Below are 15,196 nucleotides of genomic sequence, written 5' to 3' on the forward strand. Positions count from 1 at the left end.
CTCGCAAAGCCTGTTGTGAGGAGCATGACCTGGACAAGTGAAGCTGTAGAGAAGCTGCAGACTTGTATGAAGACCACAGACTGAGGTGTGTTCAGGGCTGCTCTGAATAATCTGGATGAGTATACAGACACTGTGGCTTCATGGCCTGCTTCCTGTTCTGTGTTTAGTTGTTGTTTTTCTTGCATGATGTGAAAGAAGAAAACCTTTGTTTTCCAGGACATCAAGACATTGTATGTTGTAATCTCCCTTTAAAAAAAAATGGTGTCATTATTCTCATTGTATGTAGCTTATCTGGCTGTCCATCTCTTTTCATAGAGTATTTTGTACTAGATATCCTTTATAGGCCCCACAGAGAGCAGAAGAAAGCAAAAAGCAGCAAGAAATCTGAGCTTTAAGCAATTTGAATACATTTTAATGAAAAGAGCTGACATGATGGCAACTTGTATATGGATGGAGAAAATGGATGGCTAAACAGGACTGGAACAGGACAGAACTAGAAAACTGCGACCAAAGGATTTTTTTTCCTGCAGGGGTTGGACTATTTCTTTTCTGAGGGCGGCAGTCATGGGCATCTGTCATCCACCATCTGGGTAAACCCCTGTGGCGAATGTGGGCAAACCGGACCTGCATGTGGGCTGATTTTAAAGAAGAACCGAGAGTGGTAATCTGTAGTCTAAGAGTTATCGACAGTCTTTTCGGCATTATTGAAAACATTAGTGACCCGCGGAAACTGGAAACAACTCACCACCTCAGCTCATGCCCCATGTTTGCATTTCTCAGTAGTTTTTGTAGCGTTTTGAGTGATGCAGCCATTTTGTTTTTAAGTAGTTGGAAATCACATACATTTTTGGATCATTTTTTATGATGCGAAGCTGCTCTATTAGTGCGTGAGATTTGAATGAGGAAGAGAAAAAAGCACCACATGATGGGCCCTTTGCTATTGGCTGTTTGCACTCGGTTTAAATAGCCATTTAGGCATATAAGCATACACATCTGAATCGAAGAGCATCTTTTTGCATAATGTAAACATGGAAGATATAATGTCCAATCAGATACAGCGATTTAGATTGTGGAAAAAGCGCTCTTGTAACTGACTATGTGTCTGGTAACTAGTCGACAGGTTGCACACTACGAGACTCTTCCAACCGACCCACGCTCAAAGCAGTTATTTGTGCAGCAGACATTGACACTTTTACGTTGTACATGGATTTCCTCTGTTCTCCCATGGCCTTCACTCCTAGAAATGGTGTGCCCTGTTGCCGATTACCTCGAATCAAGACAGCTAAGACGTGTGCCATGCCGTCTTTGCTCCCATTCAGGTAAGGAGGCTATTCAGTCATTTATTTTCTGTCCATTTTCATGTTTGCCTCCAGAGCCTTGAGCTTACATAGTTAAACTATCTCTTAGTCATTTCGGCTCTGCCGCTTGCTTTGTGGTTACTCTCTACTTGTTTCATCCTGCTCTGCTGTGTTTGCGTGTTTCACCACAGGTTCGTTTTGGTTTGTTCTGAACTCCTCCCATTTGACCATCCATGAGTTTTAAGCCACCAAGTCACTTTCTGTTGCATTTCACTGGACATCGTGTTTTCCCTATGAGTAAGTGTCTGACCGTTGAGTGTATTTTATATTTCTGCACTAGTCTGTTGTCCTCCACGAGCATGTGTTAAGGTACGTTCACAACTTTAGACTGGGTGACACCCTCAGTTCTTCCTTCTGTCTCCTTGTGTCTGTCGGGGAATTAATAAGTTATCCATTTTACCTGTCCAGGGTGTATTCCTGCCTCTTGCCCCATGACTGTTGGGATAGGCTCCAGCACTCCCCGCCACTCTGAACAGGACTAAGCGTTGGTTAATTGACGATCTATGCATTCTTGTTGCCAAGTCTATGCTAAGAGTGAAAACACAAACACCTATGTTGTCTCTGTTGCAGTTACCTCAACATTTTTCTCTAACTCTGTTTTTTAACCTTTTTTAGATCACCGCACACAACATCCATTGAAAAAATCCAGAGGCGCACCACCAGAAGAACCTTGCAATTGTGCTTAGTCAAAAGTCCTGAAGAAATTTCCTTTTAATTTGTGAAAAATTGCAGCCATTTTGGCATGCTATTTGCAGAAACAAATTGTAGAAAGTGTATTTCTTTAAAGATGTCCCCAGAAAGGGCTGGGCAACATGGCAAGAATACATCATCCTTCTCTAATAACATTTTGGCATATTTGATATACTTGATATTTGATTTGACATATTTGGTTCTAAATTTAGTTTTTAGTCAACTTTAAACCCAATCCAGTTGCGATAAAGTATCGAAGTGAGACGTAGCGATTGCTGTCAGCTCTCTGGTGACAGTCTTTGGCATCACGGGACTAACGCACAGCGTCTATGGGAACAGGAGCATTGCGCACAGCACTGACTAGTTGGTCAGTTGGTTGACTTGGTTGTGATCCTCCTTTTCTCGTCTTCCTCTAGTTGCAGATTGTTCATGTCTGTGGGATGTGATGTGTTTTTTGGCACCGAGTTTGATATCAAACAATTTCTTTTTTTCTTTATTTCTGAGAGTGATCTTTGACTGAACATAAACTTTGTTATTATATTCTATCCCACAGCAATTTTGTTTCGTTGGTCATAACTTCATTTAGTGTTCCAAACGGTACCTTTGAGTCTGTTGTAGAAATTATTCTAGTACAGACCTAAAGGAGTGATGAAGGCTTCGCGAGAAACGATACGTGCGGGTAAATAAAGGGTGCTAAGTAATTACAATGGAGCGATGTGACATTAACAATGGTCGCTTATTATCTGGCATAATGTTTGAGGTAAATTTATACTGTGTCCCTGGGCTTCAGTCCTGAGTGCCGTGAAAGCAGCTGAGCTCTGCTGTAATTGCTCCTTCAATCAAAAACCTTTTATTTAGACTGCACCACTGCGCTTTTGTAAAGATGTAAGAGGAAGAAGTCATTTCCATTTAATCGACGTAAGAACGCGACAGTGTGAACAAGAGACTGTGACATTGAATTCACCCAAATAATGCAGGGGAGGGACACACTGACCAAACCGTTTTTAACTTGTGATTGCCATCCATTCGTTTTTTTTCATCTGATGGAGGTGGACTCTTGTCCTGCTTGTCTGGCTCTCCTGGCCAACAAGAGTGTGTGGAGCCGGCAGCCTCCCTTCCATCAAGGGAGACGGCTCAGTCTGTCAAGTCTGCTACCGGGGAGCCGAACGACGAGTTGGATGACAGGAGGGTGTATGATGAGGAGGACCCGGAAGCCCTCACAGGGGACACAGGGGACCTTATGAGCAGAGGTGGGGCCTTCCTGGGTGAAGAGTCAATCAATTGAGTCTCAGGCACGAGGCTGGGCCTCGGAGTGAAGGCCCAACCTCCATTGCACGTATTCGGAGAACTGAAGTTACATTAGGCAACTTAACATTTTTAGCCATGAGATTATGCCAGGGCCAAAACCAAAATTTTGAAGAGTGAAAAAAAGTAACTCTACTCAACCCTGTGGAAGCCTTTCTCAGCGTCGGGAGAGACAATAACTTAATGAGTCTGTTATAGAATGACGAGTGTTAATGATGCTTAGGAGCCTTCGGATATTTGTGAAGGAGTGCCTTCCCTTGATAAAGCCCGTTTGGTCTTCTGAGATGGTACTGGGAAATACTGCTTCTGTTCGACGAGCAACAATTTTGGAGTACATTTTTGCGTTTACTTGGAGTAAAGAGACGGTTTGTAGTACTTGGTTTTGAGCAACCTTAGCCTTTAATTGATGAGCTAATAGACGGCCAGCATTGTCACCACGTTCATGGACTGAAGCCTGGGTTCCAGGGGGAGTTATTCAGCTTCTTTGGTTCGTAGGAGGTCCAGCTCTGTTTGTAACTTTATCCTTTTCTAAAACAATCCCAGTGATTGATCAGCTACTGCCTGGCAATCTATTTATCTAATTGCGTTGATTAATTTGTTTTGACGTTCCGTCCTAATTTTATTTTTCTGGGTGGAGAATGAAATAAAGTTGCCCCGTGTAACCACTTTCAGAGTTTCCCATAAGAGAGAGGCAGAAGTTTCATCACTTTCGTTAGTTTCACAGAAGAAATCAATAGCCTCTTCACTCTGTTAGCAAAAGTCAGCATCAGCCATTAATGTGGGGTCAAGGCGTTATACGGGAAATTCTTTTGGTTTCACAATAACATTTTGACCCAAAACTACGTCAGCATGATCTGAAAGACTAATAGGAGAGGAATGAAATGATATAACACAGGGAACAAGTGCTTTATCTATAGAGGGTTTTCATGGCGCGTCATCTGTGTCATCGGCTGTGAATGAAGTGCGCGGGGGTGGCAGGACATACAGAGAGGGACTTAATGAACACGAAAATGCATGAAAACGCGACACGTGGAATAGTTGAGCTTTATTGGTGGTACAGACCCATACAAGTCATGGGTGGATGACGATCCAGACAGTCTGCCATCAGTGACGTATCCTGATATCGTCAATTACCTTTTTTTTTGCCTAGTCCATCCACCGGCGAGGACCTGAAATGTTACCGGCGTTTGGAGCCATGTAACCAGATGGTGTGCGAATGGGTCAGGGAAATGTTATACGACGTCATCGACGACATTTGGACCTTATATGAGAATGTGACATATTTAAATATTTTGACGTTTCATTTTGAGTTTGTGTGCACTTTTAGTTTGAGTGTGTGTGTGAGATAGCTTTTTAAGGGAACGTTCTGAAAACGGTGTGTTGGCAATCAATAAATATGCTACGATTATTCTCTTCCACAGCAATATAATGCAAATTAATATGGATTTTGGCTGTACTTTTTTTCAAAATATTCCGATTCGGTTATCCACAGTTTTGCCACAAAGGTCCTGGTTCAGCTTTGCTAACCACAAGCACCACCTTTCTTCCAACAGCTTCTGGCATTGTTCTCCTTGATTTGTAATAACTTTTGGAAGTCGATAAAATTCCAAATGTTTTTCACGATCGGTACAATTCGTACAATCCAAAACACAACCGTAATTCACCATTTTTTCAACAAAACGCTGCAGAATCTGTGCTGAGCAGTGAGTATCTCCAACATCTCCGTATCTCCGGCGGCTTCCGAGTTTGATGACGCGCTGTGAGAACCCTCTATAATAAAGTAATCAATTCTTGAGAGCGACAGATATACATGAGAGAAAAATGAGTATTTGAACCACGAGGGGTCTATGCAGACATTGAAAAAAAGAGAGGGTCTGTGCCATTTTTGAAATCATGATGTCTCCTCCCATAATCAGATGATGAGTGTTTAAATTTGGCATTGGTGTTAATGAGGATTTCAAGTTCTGGTCGTCCCAGTTAGGTGCATATATGGATGCTAGAATGACAGGTTTCTAGTACAAGCTTCCAGCTGATTTTAGAGTGTTTCACAGATGAGTTGATCCCACCTGTATTTGAAGAAGTCATTTTAATAGTAAGACACAGGACTTCGGATGTTTCTGGCTGGCTCTGTAGTAAAGGGAAAAACAAAATGCAGTGAACTTTGTATGTACCAAAATCAAAAGTCATGAGACTTTTACCAACCCAAAACCCAATCGATGAAGAAGAACCCCCGCTTTATCGAATCTAGTTTTGATGACAAAATGCCTTTCTAGCCACTCCCTTCCTATTTTAATATTTCCTCCTGATCTTTCACTATTGACTGAATAACCTTGGCCCGTCTTTTGTAACCTCCTTATCTGTAACATAATTCCCCCATCAGGTCTGCCATATCTATTAATATAAAACAGTACCCTATTAAGTAAAAACAAACTTACGCTGAACTTGTGAACTCACTGAAAGCTTTGCCTGAGGAAAGAACCATACATCGTGAGGCATAATAAATGAAGTGAATTTGGATCAATCAGACGTACAAAATAAGATTATGAATCATCTGCTTTCTGAATGTTTAATAGCCGTATAACCGAGTACGGCATAATATTAACAAAATGTTATCACAATAGTCACTGTCAGCATTTATTCCAGTCAGTTGCCTGTCCCCTGAGGTAGCTCGTGGTAAACTTCCTTCCTTGGGCGAAAAGAGACACTTCATGCCTCTATTCTCAAGTATGACAAATGGCTGGGATGGAAAAGCAAGGGTTGGTCAAAGACCAAGGATGTATAACCTGGCCATCGCATCTTTGCACGATCCAAGATCTCAGGCGGGTGGTTCTTGTAGATGCCTATTGGTGTACCACGATAATTCAAAGTTCCACGGTTGTTCCGAGCCTCACGAACAATCAAATTGTTCACCTGATATTGGTGAAGTCGTATGATTATGAGGTAGGTTAGTGAAAGAATGACTGAATTATTTAGGTAAGAGCTGTCGAGAACCACCTGTACGTACTCACCTCACTCCCCTCTGGATTTGTCACGTTTAAACAGAAATATTTATTAAAATGTGTTTTTTCTTATTTGTCATCATCACATGATTACTCCAGTCGTCGAATGACCTCAGGGCTGTTCTTGAAACATTTAACCAGGATGCTCCAGTTTTATTTGTAATTGTTTGATAAACCTCTCCTGTAGTAAGAGTCAGGTTAGGACTTTCGATGGTTCTTCCTTCTTCTGATGGGACTCTTGCACAGCCGTCTGTCGATGTGAGACAGCTAATAATGCCTTCATAGATACTGACATAATATTTATTTTCAACAAGTTACCTGCTGCAATCCGTAAAAAACAGTAGCATGACTTTGATCAGTAGCATGACCTTTTCGATGCCTTGGATTCCGTCGATGAGGAAATAATTGTAGTAAACATGATGTGGGAGTGAAATGAATGTTCATTCTTTCAGGACAAAGAACATGAGAACATGATTCTAAATAAAATGTTGTAGATATTATTTTACTTATTTTAGTGACAAAACAGAACACACAATACACTTTGAGCTGCTCGCAACACACACATAGACACACACACACACACACACACAGTGTTTGTGAAGACAGTTATTGGAATACATATCCAGCAGTGCTCACCCAGCAGCCATTTTCTTTTGAGGCTTTTGTGTCCGCCTCTCGGGAGCAAAGAAAACTGACTAGAAGAATAACGTTCTCTGCCTCATTTCATCCAAAATGCCATCAATTATACAATGGACATGTCATCAGAAAAGAACAGCATGCAGATTATCAGCTACAGGCTTTTAACAGCATTGCAAAGCTGTCTCACTAACAGTAGTGGCTGCCCGCTAAACCATTGCAGTAGTTAATTTGTTCTCAAGTCTGCCATCATAGACGTAATGGTTCCTGCTCTGTTATTTCAACTCACTGTGGTGGCTTCATTCTGGCTCTGGAGTGATAACAGTTCACAACAAAAGCACCTTGCTGGTTTCTTTTGATCCCCACGCACCAACGCCCTTCCTGCTGTAGCTGGATGGAGAAGAGCCATTCTTTGTGAATGCTGTTGATGTCAATATGAAGCTGTGTTCGCTTGGCCTGCCACATGGCTATATGTCCCAGGATTTATCACCCTAAACAACATTTAACTCATAGTTTTTAAGACCATTTTCACCTTGAAATAATTGACTAGTGTTATGTACTCATGTTAGCTGGTTTCATGTTGACAAAAACAATGTTTATATGTTGTTAGATCTAGTTTCAATTTGACAAACAACAGCATGACAAGCATATTGCTTCAATATTTTTATTTGACCCACTAGGTGATCCATTATATTCAAATTACTTTTGTATTTTGACAGTACAGTTTTGTTTAACATTTCATCTGTTTGGATTCTTGTGTTTCCTCATGTTGAGGTGACAAGCTAATGTTTTCCCTGGCATGTGTGTTTGTGTGTGCATGTGTTTCACCTCAAGACCAATCATGCATGTGTCCGTGCCATTCTCCGAAATATCAGTTGTCAATGGTCTTTGTCAAAGCTCCTATTTGTTTTAGCAACCCAGTTTCATCTGCATTTTATTTATTTTTTTTCTTTAAATGTTCATATCAAGAGTAAATATTTGTCTGAGAAAGTGTGCAACAATTTTCAGGACTGCATTGAGATTTTTGAAGGAAACATTTCAGTGGGACGCAGACGTTCAATCCAGTCAGATGCACATGCTGCAACACGGCTGCTCTTTTTTGTCGCTGTCATATGGACAAACAGCTTGAGGCCTCAATGAGAAGTCAAATTTTAACATGGTCCATTAACCTTCTATACCTCAGCGGCCAGATTACAGATTGAGCACAGCAGGCAGTGTGTGTGCGTGTGTGTGTGGGGTGTGTGTGTGTGTTGGGGTGTGTGTGGGGTGTGTCTGTGTTGGGGTGTGTGTGTGGGTTTTTTTTCTCCTACTTTGTGGGGACCAATTCTTGACAAAACACTATCCTTGTCAGGATTGTGGGGCAGGCTATAGCTAGGAGGGCGTCTGGGCGTCTAAAGGCCGTCCCGGAAAGGTTGAACATGAAAAAATTAACGCCCAGTTTTTCTCAGCAGGACGCCCTAAATGTCTGATTATTAGTGCCTGTATAATGCTCTACTCGTAGTGTCATCACAATGGTTTCCCCGAATATGATTGAAATTCGCTGATTCTCGACCCTTGTGCAGCCATGGCTTAGCCGCCATATTTGTTTACTGGCACACTCGCAGCATGGAAGCAGGCTGTGATTGATGGGATGTCTGACGCTGATGACAGGAGGAAACCGCAGATAAGTTTCAAACTTTAGACAATCATTTCCAAACTAACTCATAGCCTATAGCTTCTGGCATGAATCTCGCTCCCCCCGCTTCCCAGTGTAGTGCTTCAAGCTGCGCCAGGGAGCATTGCAGTTCGCTGCATGGCACACTGCGCCTTCCAAAAGCGGGCAAATAGTTTAACAGGAATCCAAATTCATGTGGTTAAATTTATTTCATCAAGAAGCAAGTCTTCATATATATTTTGTTTAAATGAATGAATGTTTAAATGCGAGAAAATTTAGAAAACAGATGCACAGCTGATACAACATTTTAATTAATCAGGGTCAGTCAAGTAAAACTCAGTTTTTATTATTTGTTATTTGACTCAGATGTCTGTCTTCATAAAAAGTTATTTTCGTACCAATCTATGTTAACAGCTTGTATTTTACGAAGCAAGTCAGTTGTTGACATGGTGTCTTCGGAGGTGAATGAGCTGGGAAAGGGGTTATGGATGCCCTGACATTTGGCTGGACCCCATGAAGCCTAAATTTGATGAAGACTTCAAAATAACTGGGTCATTATCATTGGGTTTAGGTTTGGTTCAGAGTCCTGGTTAAGGTTTACCATGTGTTTTGGATGGTTAAGTTAAGGGTGAGAGGCAGGGGAAAGCATTATGGCAATGAGAACCCTCACAATATGCCCACAGGGATAGAAATACAAACGTGTGTGTGTGTGAAAATTTGTATAGCTACAGTATAGCTGTGTGGACCAATTGGAAAGACACCTCCTTGTAGGGACCATTTGCTAGTTGTGGAAACCTTTTAGTGGTCCCAACGGGTTTAAGCCTCAATTTGAGGATTAAAACTTCAAAATAATTAGTTCATTATAATTGGATTTACGTTTGGTTTAGGTGCCGGTTAAGATTAGTGAGAGGCACACACATCAACACATGGACACTGTACGGTACGCAGAACAGTGTTTCAATGTGAAAACTCAGCGAAATGTACTGTCATCAGCGGAAAAAACATTCAAAATGTCCAGGAATTTCATGCACCTCATCGAAAATTCCACCAATTTCAGTTAATTCAAGCACCTGTACAAATCCTGAAACGATGATGATGAAATGATCTTGTGTTTATTGAATTTATCGTAATTTTTAAATTCTAATCTTGGGGATTATTTTCAGATGTAAATCCTGTAAATGACAAGTTATCGCCCAGTGCGACTTGAACTGTACATGTTAATCGACTGGGTCACTCTTAACATAATGCAAATTATCACAATTCATTTGCAATTGCTAAAACTTCATTCCAGTGTTTCAAATGAAATATGATGACTTTCGTGATGGAATATTATGAAAATAAAGTGTAATAAATATTTGTCTATTTAGAGAGAGACATTGACATATGAAGAAGCTATTGTCAAAGCCATGATGTAATGAATCACGCAAGCTCTCAGGAAAATTGACAAGACTTGGTAAAACATGCATCTCCAGAAAAGTAGTGCCATATAACAGTCACAATAACAAGCCATACAAATTTCAAGAGCAACTGCTCAGAAATAAAAAACAAAACTCACATAGCTAGAATGACTATCTGTGTGTGTGTGTGTGTGTGTGTGTGTGTGTGTGTGTGTGTGTGTGTGTGTGTGTGTTGGGGAATGGGGGGTGTTCTTTTGTTCCCAAACCAAACATATATCATGTGTTGGTGTCAGAGTGTTCTTATCGGTAGGGAGCTCCAGCCAATAGACGAGTCGAGTCAGAGCTCAAGCTGCTCTATACCAATTTCGTTCCACATGATTATTCCCAATTTCACACTTGAGGTTTTTCTATGACACTGCGGCAGCCAATCGCTCCCCCCGATGATGAGGAGGAGAACAATGAAGATGACCTCTCTTATTCCACCACCCATGTTGGGAAATGCATGACGTCTATCAGCACAGCTGCAGTGTACCAGGTGAGAGGAGGGAGCATATGTAGGGATGTAAAGAGAAAGGAGAGAACCGGGGAACGTAGTGTAATTTTTTTTTTTTAAATACCATACCTATACGTATTTTAATATTTATTAATAGATAATATTAACAGATTGGTCATCATGGTTTTGTTACTCCATGTGTGTCTCCATATCTGTCTCTGTGAATGCAAGGGTGAATGGTTGCTGCTGTGCTTTCTCTCATAAGGGCGGTATCTATATTGGGACATGATCATTCAAGATATTAATATCGCAAAACCAACAATATCTATTTCCTCCGCTTGTCCTGCATGTACAGCTCCATCAGTAGCAAACGCTATCCCTTCAATGTGTAGCTAAGACCAGCCAACCACAAACCTTGTGCTCATTGTTGATCGACAGCTGAAGCCAGCCAATGAAAACACACACAGCTGAGTTCAAAAACATGCTTAACAGAGCAGCCAACTAAAAACACACCTCTATTTCAAACTAGGCTTGGGCGGTATGGCCTAAAAATAAAATCTCTGATTTCTTTGCAAAAAAACTGATTCACAATTTTATACAATCTTTTTATTTGATTTTTTTTATTCACTTATCACTTATTTCAGAACCAAAGACTGTTTTTTTAATTAAAAACACAAATATATTCTAACTAAACAGAAATAAACTTGAATTTAGGCGGGAATGTAGACATACTGAATCATACAGTAAGTTAACAACAAGCAAGCATTTTAAACTCAGTTATTTCAGCTTTAAGACTATTTGGTTATTGCTATCTACTGCTTCAAGTTTCACAATTATCCAGACACATAAGCTTGTATCGAAATCAAGATCATCACGTGGCTCGCATGTAACAAGTCGTGATTTCACATTTCAAGCATTTTTATTTTTTTCGTGAGATCCTTTTTAGAAGTCACTATTTGAGAATAAACTTCTCGACTCATCGCTTTTTTTGCAGTCCGGCGTTCAGTGACAAAAAAAAAGAAAAATTCACCACATTTAAACTTGTGCGTGAGCGACTGTTCAAATGGCTGAGTGTCTGCTCCTCCGAGGTTCTTATGATGAAGACGATGTCGGAACGCGTTGAACATAGAGCATGTTTCACTAAACGCCGGTGAATACGAGCGTCCCCCCGTCCGTGTAGACAGCGGGAGCTCAGTCTGTGTCTTGTTGTTAGCACTGTTGTCACTGTCACTCTAAACGGGGGAGTGGCGGGGAAATCTATGGAGGCTCTGCAGAGCACGTGTAGTCAAACATTTCTTTCATTTTTAAATTGTCTGCCAACAAAAACTTGAATTAAAGGAGAAAAACAGTTTATTGCACAGGCCTTTCCAACTCAAATCAAGAACTTGAGGGAAATGGTTACCAAGAACTACTTGCTGAGCACCTCACCTCAAGTACAGGAAGTGAGTCGGCTCATTATTTCATGGAACTACATCAGCACACCCTTGTGCATATGGTCTGTTTAGCTCTTAGGTTTTTTTTGTAAGTCATTGCACATAATACTGTTACCACTTATATATAGTAAATAAATCAAAATAACATGAAAACATTTTCTTTGGTTGCAGCAATGATTTGAGATGAATTCTGCCATCGTAGAGATGTAGTGTGAAACATGGCGCCTTGCCTGGTGATAACAGCAAAGAAGGTGAAACCTCCACAGTGATGTCTTGTTGCTTTGTTCAGGTGCAGAAGAGCTACTGGCTTCAGTGGACAGCTTCGCTGCATCCACACAATTAATTCTGTGATTTGAAGATCTGAAATCGATCAGTGCACCATGACAACTTTTATCAAGAAACCTCACAAACACAGCACGAGAGCTTTGTATATATGACTAAGACTAACAATATCAGATATTAGCCAGCTTAAACTATAGAAATTTGAGAGACACTGGAGTGGTTCATGCCTCCACCGAGCCGTACCTTTCATTGCACACTGTGATTTTAAATTGTGGACATTATTGCCATACACATCTAATTTACATTACGCATTTTCTGAGGGCAATGAGCTTAATCGGACATTAGGTGGCGGTTGTATTACATAGTTCCCCTAAAATGCTCTGTCTGGAAAAAATGGCAAAACCTTCAAAATGTTATTAAAGCCACATATTGTCAGTCACTATAGTGATGATTTATTATGGTGGTTGGATTTGTGTTTTGTTCTATTAATGCCCACTTTCTTCCTGTTTTAACCGTAGCTGTTCATGTGACTTGATGTGCACATCAGCCCAATGAAAGTCTTTAGAATGTAGATCCCAGTGACCTACTGAACACCACCAAATTCAAATAACGTCTACGTCAACCATTATCCAACCAACCCTGAACTTTTTGTCGAAACAACATCGTCTGTTTTGGAATTATTCTGTACAAACAGAACCTTGATACATAACCTAAAATATCAAAGTGGATCCCTCCATGTTAATGTCATTAATGAATGAAAGATACAACCCACAAAATACAAATATCATGGGTTTCATGTAATGCGTGATTTATGGCAGAACCACATCAAATAAACACCTCTGAAGGGAAATGCTTCTGACATCAGACTGTGCAGAGAAGCATGAGGCAGATCCTGGTAAATTCAGTGAATGCAAATGTATGGCTTACTCATAGCATTGGACTCACATGTTACACAGTGTTTGGGATTTCCTACACATCAACAACACTATAGGTGAGACTTTGTGCAGTCACATCACAACAGCAACAGATGTTGATTCAACTGCATTTTTTAATATTATTATTGAGACAACACAATTTATTATTAACACAACACCTACTATAGGTCCTTCACTAGCCACCACGAAGCTCTTGGAGCACACACCATCTCACAAACCATTTCACAAAAAATAAAAATAAATAAACACAAACACTACGTTGTACAAAAAACATTGATTTGCCTATCTCTCCTCTTATTTAGGCAATATTTAAACATGAACATACTTGCATTTTGAGATTCATTCGTTTCACTGAAGAAAATTACAGCTGAACTCGGGTAACTGGGGTGTCGGAACTGGGGATTTGATGATTTAAGGGCCTTTTGTTTGCTGAAATAATGTTGCAAAAGGTGTCTCTCAGCCATAGAACGGAGTAAGATGAGCAAACGGGCGTCCTTTGTAACAGTTTAGGTGAGGGATAGCAAGGGCATGTAGAGCAAGGTTACACAAATTAAATATGTATATAAAAAATTAGTCTTTCTAAATATCCATATTTGGCGATCAATTTCTTTTTTTTCCTGACAAACAATATGACTACAAAGAAGTCATTCATCTGACATCTAATGACAACAAACGGCCTGCTGAATTGTTCGAAGAAACGAAAACAAGGCGCATTCATGACCTCCTTAAATGTAGCAAGGACTATTGGATGTCAATTTCTTAAGGCTGTGATAAGTGGGAGCCCCACAGCAGCGGCACGTGTGATCCTCAGACCGACGCACAGGTGCCCATGCAGAACAAGAAAAGTTGCGAAGAACGTACCTGCACCAGGAGTCTCCTCCGCTCCCGCCATCTCTTGCCTGCACTGAAGCCAGAGCGAGCGTCTGTCACGCTCAAGCCCAGGGAACGCCGCGCACACAAGGGAGAGGGTGTGCGCGCGCCGTCGCCGCCTGCGGACCGAGATAAGAATGAATCACCGAGAGCGGGAGGAGGAGGGAGGTAGGGGGTTCGAGCCCATGGAGGGAGAGATGTGGGAAAGAGACATTAAGTATCTCTCCAGCTCGAAATCCCGAGACTGACAATGACAGATAAACACTACCTAATAAAAACAGCCAAGCAATTACTGTCGATGCTTTCGTTTATTATGCACATAATTAATACGCATACCACATGAATTGAAGTACAATGGATGTTTTACTCATAAAAGATAGGGAGGATTTCATATATATATATATATATATATATATATATATATATATATATATATATATATATATATATATATATATGTGTGTGTGTGTGTGTGTGTGTGTGTGTGTGTGTGTGTAAACGTTCGTTTGTTTGTTTATAACTGCATAACTGAATAACAGCAAAACAGATAACCTTATTTGAATAAAACGTTCACAGCTGGTTGTAAATGGCATAACTTAGGAGGGAATTTGAATTTGGTGGTGTCCGGTAGGTGTGTTGGTATTGATCTCAATGTGATTTTACCGACACTTACAAGGGTTTCTGATTCGCTCTTCTTCTTTCGTGTGTTATAAGGGTACTGCCACCTGCTGTCCATACGAGCACATTGCGCTCGAATATTATGGACAAATCTGCAGAATGACGGAGACAGACACTTATTTAGCCCCAGACCTGACGCGGCAAAAAAAAAAAAAAGCAAAATCACGCGACCTGTCCCCATACCTTAGTTGTGTCTGAGTTTCCACCACTGTGGCACGTTTTCATCTACTTTACTTAAGCATAGGACTACAACTTTGGACGTTGCTGAAGCCAGCATGCACGCAATGAATCACAGCGCTCGGGAATGGCCTGCGCCCCCTAGGAACCAGAGCCAAAAGACGGTCATGACGGCCCTAAACAGCGCCGTTCCCACTCGTGCCGTTAGCACTTGGTCCTTCTTAATCGATCGAACTGAGAGGTGGACAATTACATTTCCAAAGCAGGCAGGTTATATATTGTGACCGTT

At 40.9% G+C, this 15,196-nt stretch overlaps 1 protein-coding gene across 3 annotated transcripts in view; it reads right to left on the bottom strand.

The window, feature by feature from the left end:
* LOC128758980 (zinc finger protein 385B-like) overlaps positions 1-14,108 on the bottom strand; it is a 36,523-nt gene extending 22,415 nt beyond the window's left edge. For all 3 annotated transcript variants that reach the window (XM_053865523.1, XM_053865522.1, XM_053865521.1), the window contains exon 1: positions 14,044-14,108. In XM_053865523.1, the coding sequence (XP_053721498.1) occupies positions 14,044-14,074 (31 nt within the window). In that variant the 5' untranslated portion in view covers positions 14,075-14,108. The remainder of the gene's footprint in view (positions 1-14,043) is intronic.
* Between the last annotated feature and the right edge of the window lie 1,088 nt (positions 14,109-15,196).

Source organism: Synchiropus splendidus, chromosome 5 (genome assembly GCF_027744825.2).
Source record: "Synchiropus splendidus isolate RoL2022-P1 chromosome 5, RoL_Sspl_1.0, whole genome shotgun sequence".
Taxonomy (NCBI): domain Eukaryota; kingdom Metazoa; phylum Chordata; class Actinopteri; order Syngnathiformes; family Callionymidae; genus Synchiropus; species Synchiropus splendidus.